Below are 8182 nucleotides of genomic sequence, written 5' to 3' on the forward strand. Positions count from 1 at the left end.
ATTTAAATAGCGAAAGGTTATAATGGCCACCCTATTCCCCTTTTCAGAAGTAAAACAACTTGTATAGCTGCTATCGTTCCAAATGCAAGAGAAACGCACCCCTTTACCCATTTAAACCTTTCTCTCTCCTTGTAAGCCGTCTACCTCTTTTGTCAATCCCCCGGCAGAAAAGAATCATGCCAAAAAACATGTGTTTGACAAACAACGATAAAGAACAGTCCAAAAGTTCCGGAGCTATGGCGGAACATACATTCATACTCACGTTCCTCGTCCCCCTACATGTCAGTTCCTTCCCAGTCAGCTCCCCCTTCTGTCACGTAGCTAATTATGCATCGGTTTGTTCTATGAAACGAAACAAAAGTTTATTTACCATATATTCCTCCTCGGTGGAACCCCCATCTTTTCTCAGTTGCACAACTGCAATCAGTTTAAATGCAAGAGAACCGCTACCCCTTTTACTTATTTAGATCTCTCCCCCCTTGTTAGCGATTCCCGCCTTTTGTTAACCTCCCAGTGCTGATTCCCTAGTGTTAAGGAACATTTCTGCCAAGTTTGATAAAGAATTGGCCAGGCATTTCGGAGTTATGGCCTCCCCCTCATGTTATGACCCTCCCCCCTCTTTTGCCAACCCCCATGATTCTCTTATGCCAAGGAACATGTGTGCCAAGTTTGATGAAGAATCGTTCAGGTGTTTCGCAGTTATGGCCTCCCCCCCTGTTATGAACCACCACCCCCCTCTTCTTTTTGTCAACCCTTCAGTGCTGATTCCCTCATGTCAAGGAACTTGTACGCCAAGTTTGGTAAAGAACCGTCCAGGCATCTCGGAGTTATGACCGTCCCTCCCCTGTTCCTGTTACTTTTTTGTGTTTTGTTGGTATTGGTAGGAGCTTGGTAAAGACTTTTATAACTTTTGAGCTTTGTAAACAGAATACAGCTTAACCTTCTGCGGCTGAGGTGGTAGTCTGACAGACACCAGAAATCAGAAAAATGTAACAGATGCATCAAGTGTTGTATTTCGATTCTTATGTTTGCAGTGTCTTCCCGACTCATATCTGCGGTCCAATTACATCCAATAGGTTGCTAAAGATGTGTACTGTATTCTAAAATAATTAATATCAGAATTTTCATAATTCAATAATAGGAATTATTAAGTTGAGTTTAGGTGTCCAGCAGACTACTACGTCAGCATAATCGTTAAGATTAGAGCACCTCAGCTGCAGAAGGTTAAGAAAAACGAAAAAAAAAGAAGAAAAGACGGCTGAAAAAATAAAATTTTGTCTTCTTTTTCTTTTTTCTCTGGTTGTGTTTGGTTTACAAAGCTCAAAAGTTATAAAAGTCTTTGTCAACCCAGGTAACCAATAAGCATTAAAATAAGCAGTAAATCAGTCGTTTATTAGCATCCCTGGCGTTTTATACTGCAGGTTGTTGTTTATCAGCTTTTTGACTGCATAACTGTTATAAATTGGCATCCTTAATTCTATTTAAATTCTTCTTGTTGGTAACTAGCTGCAAATAAGCATTGTCAGCACTATAAGAGGGCTAGCAGTAAATTAGTCGTATATTTTGCCAAAATAGCATTTAAGTAGCATTTAAGGCAACTTAAATGCTTATTGGCTTGCTTTTAAATTGCATTGCAAATGCTTATTTGTTACCTGGGAAGCTCCTACCAACAAAACAAAAAAAAGTTTGTTCCAATACGTTGTGTAGTTTCTGAGAAAAGGTACATAAAGTTTGAAAATCGTGGTTTTTCAAGAGCGGCGTTTTATTCTGTCGATGTTGTTCCACACCGCACTGAAATGCTTATGTGTATGATCGTTTTTCGTCCATTTTCCGTGGTCGGATCGATACAAAATTAGTATCAGAATAAGCGGAAAAGACTGCAGAATCAAAATCTGAAATAAAAAATAATAAATTTTTCCAAAGTTTTAGTTGTTTATGTCCCCATAAGCTATTATACTACAAAAATGTTACATGGGTGAAAGGTGCGTTCGGCATGAACTTTTCAAAAGTGCTAATCAGCAAAATGTAAACAAACGGAGTGAGAGTAATTTTCTGCCAGGACTAGCGAAAGAAACCCTCACTCGGTTTGCTTACATTTTGCATATTGGCCCTTTTTTGAGCAGTTTTTATGCTCAAAACAAAATATATGTTCACGAAAATTTATCATTACGTTCTTTGCGTCTATCAGAACACTCTGATAAATTTTCGTGAACATATCTTTAATTTTGAGTATAAAACTACCTTTGCAATTACTTATTAGTGATTCGGGTATGAAACTTAACGTCCTCTTTTTTACGTCCAAAATTTGAATTAATGTTTTCTTGTTACGTTGTTGATTTTGTTACGTCCCATTCAGTGCACAAAACACATTCGGTATATAGTTACTATATATATAGTTCGGCGGATAGAAAACCAGGCGAATTGGCATCCCTGATTTATGAAATTAAATTTGAAATTATGGTGAAATGTGCAGGTTTTTACGAAAAATAATCACTGGCGGGTGTTGAAAATGACTAGTTCTATGAAAATAAAGTGTGTTTTTTTAACATTACTCCTGCATTTTGGATTTTGGAAAGCTTTTGGCTCCGCTTTTGACGTTTATTTGGCTCCCGATTTTCTATCCGCCGAACTATATATATAGTAACTATAATTCGGTAGCATTCGTGCAGTCGAGCAATTTGCTCCTGTCCTTTCTGCGTTTTCCCGTTTCACTGCCAGGGCGGCCCAGCTGTGCAACTGGTTTAAGCTTCACCCGGGCGAAAGCTCAAAAGCGAACAGTACGTCCGTTCGTGCAACATCGTCGTCTTGCCGAAGCATATTCCAGTCGGCTTACGTTGCGTCAACGCCCCCAGCCGACCGCTCTTCTGTTCGGCATTCATTCATATTCACCCGGCCTCTCTCGCTCAATTCTGCGCATTTCATTCTCATTCTCGCGGAACGAACAACCGGGTTGCCAGACTGGCGGAAAGGACACAATATTGCGTGCTGCCTCCTAGCTGGTTATGTGCTCCTGCTCCTGTTACTTTTCCCGTTGGCTGAACGGGTACAAAATGTTGGCGATGATAGCGCCATGCCGGTCTCCACTAGTACTAATCCATCCAATGGGGACTTGAATGCCTTTTTAGGCCAATTGTTTCATTAACAACTTTAAGCGATATTCGGTTAATAAAATGGTTACGTGTGATGGGCGTACTGGTGAGTTCGAGGTGGCTACTGATAGCATATGATTACACTTTCTGGTCACCAATCTAACTGACAACAATACAAACCGTCACACTAAAGTTGACGATGTACAAAACGCAATCAGACCAATGGTCCTTTACAGACTTGAAAGATTCAGACGGTGGGGCCTATTCATTGCGCAACCATTCGTATTTTTTGAATGTTAATCAAGTCGCATGCTGCAAAAGGTTCGTCCTCTTACCGTATTTGAACAAAACGTTTTGCGGACTATTTTTGGCAGAATTTAAACGGAAAACACAAAGACGGAGGCGCGTGAGCTACGAGCTGCAGGCACTACTTGGAGAGATTCTTGCACCTGACAAAAGTGGGAAAGCTATGTCTGGGCAGGGATCTACAAAAACCTCGACAGGAAAGGAGGCAACCAACGTGCTAGATGGCTCGACTAGATTAAAGCTGACTTGCGAGTGTCGAGATGCTTAACGAATCGACGACGAATAGAAAACAAGTTCTTGATACGAGCCAACCAGGCTCAAAGCTCCTACAGGACCCCAGAAGAGTGGTAAATGCGGTCATGGCAATTTGATTTCTTTTATATCTATTTTCATTATAGTCAAAAATTCAGACCAAATGTTGACCATTTAATATAAAATGCTAATAGGTGCGTGGTGAATAACGATAATCTTACTTCTTATAATTCAGTTGGACACTAAAACATACAGGCAGTGATTATATACTAATTCATAAATTACACCACAATAGATCAAAGAACTGGTCGCAGCGGTCCAAGGTCCTCAACAAAGAAAAAAATTCATAAATTATATTTATTAAACTAAAAAATAACAAACGAATCACACTTATTCCCGGCGGGAATAAATTTGAATAAAAACCAGACCAATTATACCGTTAATCAAAATCACTATCAAATCCACTGGGGGATACCAGTATTTGATTATATCGCTGGATCAGTCTCTCCTGAAAACACTTCTTCTTTGGGGAAGATCTGTTTGCGCTTCCAGAAGCAAGCGCCAGTTTTCGTCGATTAATACTTGTAGAAGACCGCTTGCGGTCTGCAAAATCATCGTCGCTATCCCGGAACAAGTTTTCTAACTTTTTTCGCTTCAAACTACTGCCACGCCGGTCACCAGCGGAAGACGTTCTATTGCCAGAGGTCGGTGTTTTAGGTGATGTATTACCTAGCGAAAGACTGCGCCTGGTCTTCGAAAGCCAGCCGGTGCATTTCTTCACAGCACCTGTCGACTCTGCTGACTTGGACTTAACTAGTCTCAAATCAACAACTTGTCTATTTTGACTCTTAGGAGTGCACACTTCCGTCTGTGAATCTGAAATTTCGATCGGTGAGTCCATTGCGCGTACTGCTCCAATAAACTGAACGTCGCCAACATCCGTATTGACAGGTGACATGGTTTTCTTTTCAGCGCAAACGCGAACTCGATTTCCGAATGCATCGTTATCAGTAATTTCGAAAACACTTTCTGTTTGATTTGGACTAGCTATTTTTCTAACTGTGGTTTGATCTGCAAATATATCATCAGAGGACTCTTCACCCTGTAGCTCACTCTGCAGTTGCGCATTCATCAGTTTGGAAATCGGAGTGCTTACGTTTGACTGACCCAATTTCGGCAGCGCAGATGATGATTCATGTTTGATCATTTTATCGAATACTACGGGGCTTTTAAGCAATAGATCCATGAAAGAATCTTGCGAATTATATTTTACCGTTTGGTTGGCCTCATCTTCGGTATCACTGAATAGATCCGGGGATTTCCCTCTAACTATTCCACCATTGCTACTACTGGAACTGGAAACAATAACTACGTTAGGCACAGGAGGGCCTTCCCTTGAAAGGATCTCTACGTCGGTCGAAGACGATGAAGGCGATTTTCTCTGTAGCAGCCTTTCGATTGAAAAATGGTATTTTTCTTCAACGATTGGGTGCTCCGTTTTCAGAATGACGGTACCGGTTGAACTTCTTGAATCGGAATTAGTACAATGCAGTGCTTGACCGAATTCCAAATACTCATCGGTATCCGTTGTCTGCGATGATCGTTCCGTTTCAGGTATCTCTATGTTTGCTATCAAAGGCGAAATATCTAAATAAATTGAGAAAATTTAAATAGTTTACTACTGTATTATATGTTAATAAAATTTATAACTACCTGGTGAGGTATTTTTGGGTAACATATCGTCTGACGACTTAGTTTCAGAATCCGAAACTTCCAATTTTGGCATTTCCTCAGTACTGTTCTCAAAATCAAATAGCGGTTCACTATACTTGTGCCCCACGGCGACAGCCTCGACATCATCATCATTATCGCCATCACAGTTACTGATCCTATTTTCGTTTAGGTCAGATTCGATAACGGTCGTTTCAACGTTACCAACTATTGCTTTATTCAAATTGTTTTCTTGCGCTGTCTGGTCCATAAAATTGAACAGCTCATCGCTGTAGCTTTTTGCGATCTCAACGCTTTGCTCTTGCACTAATTGTTGTGAATCGTTCTCCAAACTAGATTTACTCTGACAGCCGTTTGCAATTCTCCAACAATCGAAACGGTCAGCAAATTCTTTGGGATGAATCAACGGAACTAACCCTTTATAGTTACTACGAAACCTTCGCATCAACACACTTTTGGTCAGGAAAAACAATTTGATCTTTTTAGCATTTTTCTGCGTTTGCTTCATACTGCCTGGTTCATTTAAGATCTCATTGAGAGTTGTGCTAAAACAGTCAAAGTGACACAGTTGTAATCTTGTTGCTAAACGGTAAAAATCATCCAGGAGATCCTTAGAATAAAGAAATATTCGTTTGCTAAAGGTTAGCTTTGTAAATATATAAGACAAATCCAAATCAACATCTGTCCTTCTGGTTTCATCTATTGCCACTAATTTTATGTCAATCCGTTCGAGCGACGATTGCTCTTTTACATCCGCGAATCTTGTGAGAATAATTTGATGGTTATCGCTAACGACATCTAGGTCGTGAAATAAAACAGATTATTATTCATCAATATAATTTCATTTAATTACGACATATCTTACCACCTTCGGTCAGTATCACAGTTCGTAATTCAGTGAGCAGTTCTAAATGGTACATCCAGTGATGTATCCTATCCATACTGTCACATACTATTAGACTCCGGTCTGTCGGCCCTATGAAGGCGGATAAGTAACCGATTACCTGATGAACTTTTCCTAGTCCTGATTCATCATTCAAAATAACTCCCGTGTGCTGCAAGAAAGTATTTTGTAAATTTCAACTCAAACTTAAACAGTTTTCAGACATTAACCTGTGCCAATCCGTGATGAAGAAACCGAATTCCTTCCAGCTGATGGCAAGCCAGATACTGAACGACAGAGCCTGGTACAACAGTTGATTTATCTAGTTTGAGGGATTCCTTCAATGCAAATTTATCTCGCTCCATTGGCCCGCTCAAAGGATGGCAAACGAATATGCTGTTTCCGCTTTTTCACACTCGCAAATGAAAATAAAACGTGTAAAGTTTCCAAACAAATTACATTGCGACATCAGCTAAATGAATCACCACCCAAATTCACAGATCCACAAATACGTAGGCTTATAAAATTTCGTAATTCTACTGCATGATCCAATTTTCGTGTAACTTTGTGATATCAAGTGCGGGAAAAAATAATCACAGACTGATGAGTGGATGATGTTCATGAACTGTCATGAATATTTACTAACAAAGAAATGCCAACATCATTACACACTCGCAAAGTTCTACTCTAAACTAGGTAAAATATCACTCGTTTGCTTTATATTGATCTTAGGAATCTTGCACACAGAAAAATTTCATGGTAAATTCTACCATTTTAGGGGTAAGCTTGACCAGAAAAGTATGGTGGTTTTCAACCGACTGGGAAAACTGGTCTAGACAACATTTTCATGGTTATTTCGACTATAAGCTTGAACAATGGACGCATGGTACGGTTGACCATGCATAGTAGGCATAACTATAATCTGTATACCATAAAATTGTCATCATTACAATGCTTTAGTTATCTTAGGCTGTGAACCATTTCGCGAAATTTTTAACTTTTTGGTTAAAATTTGACAGTTCGATGGTTTGTTGAAAATAACCCTGCTCGGGAGCATGGTTAGTTTTGACCAAGGTTTTGACAGTTCGATGGTTCGCTTCAGAGCCAATGAGATATGCACAGGTGAGGAAGAGAGCTTCAACGTGTTTCACTGATTTTTCGTTGGATTTTTTTTACATTGGTATGGATGCTTATCGCATAATAAATTTGTTCAAACAATTTGGGTTGAAATGAGATGAATTTTAGCTATCAAATAAAAGCAAATGAACATCAAAAATTCATCCAATTCTAACTCGGACAGAATAAACAATATTTTCATCCTCACCTTATATGCTCTCATTGAGCAAAAATAACTATCAATCCGTCAAATATGAAATGGTTCGCATTCTGAACTGATTTTAACCACTCAAGGAGAAATAACCATCGAACTGTCAAATTTTAACCAAAAAGTTAAAAATTTCGCGAAATGGTTCACAGCCTTAACCACTTTTTGTATAGTTTTACTGACAAGAAAATAGTCATCTTGGACAAAAAAATAAACGGAACTAGCTGGTTGCAGTGACAATTTTATGGTAAAAATGACCATGTATGGTTGGGACAACTATAATTTAAAACTATACAATTGTCATCATGACAATGGTTTTGTTATCATGACCAGGTTTTGTATGATATTGCTGACAAGAAAATAGTCATCTTAAACACGCAATGAACGGGACGAGTTGGTTTTCGTGACAATTTCGTGGTAAAAATGACGTTATTAACTATTGTTGAAATAACCATGAACGTAGTCATCTCAACTATAAATTTTATAGTTTTTATAATCATTCACGTTATACTTACTCCGAATGAATCAAACGAATCTTTTGCAATAAATGAATGTGGTGCACCTGCAGGTATACTTGCAGAGAAACTTTCAAGTATA

The 8182-nt window shown here is 39.0% G+C and overlaps 1 protein-coding gene across 1 annotated transcript; it reads right to left on the reverse strand.

Moving 5' to 3' along the window:
- Positions 1-3907: 3907 nt before the first annotated feature.
- On the reverse strand, positions 3908-6782 carry LOC128737182 (protein suppressor of underreplication). The gene is made up of 4 exons (XM_053831769.1): positions 6492-6782; positions 6244-6433; positions 5361-6176; positions 3908-5294 (listed from the first exon to the last, which is right to left on the reverse strand). Exons 1-4 carry the CDS (start codon positions 6624-6626, stop codon positions 4087-4089), a joined length of 2349 nt encoding a protein of 782 aa, XP_053687744.1. The 5' UTR covers positions 6627-6782; the 3' UTR covers positions 3908-4086.
- Positions 6783-8182: the final 1400 nt, after the last annotated feature.

This window comes from Sabethes cyaneus, chromosome 2, assembly GCF_943734655.1.
Source record: "Sabethes cyaneus chromosome 2, idSabCyanKW18_F2, whole genome shotgun sequence".
NCBI classification, from domain to species: Eukaryota; Metazoa; Arthropoda; class Insecta; order Diptera; family Culicidae; genus Sabethes; species Sabethes cyaneus.

Excerpts from the sequence above, each read along its gene's own strand:
- LOC128737182 (XM_053831769.1), bottom strand. The coding sequence starts at position 6,626 with ATGGAGCGAGATAAATTTGCATTGAAGGAATCCCTCAAACTAGATAAA. Across the intron at positions 6,434-6,491 it reads TTCATCACGGATTGGCACAG|CACACGGGAGTTATTTTGAA; the intron begins GTTAATGTCTGA and ends ACTTTCTTGCAG. Across the intron at positions 6,177-6,243 it reads TGTGATACTGACCGAAGGTG|ATGTCGTTAGCGATAACCAT; the intron begins GTAAGATATGTC and ends TTCACGACCTAG.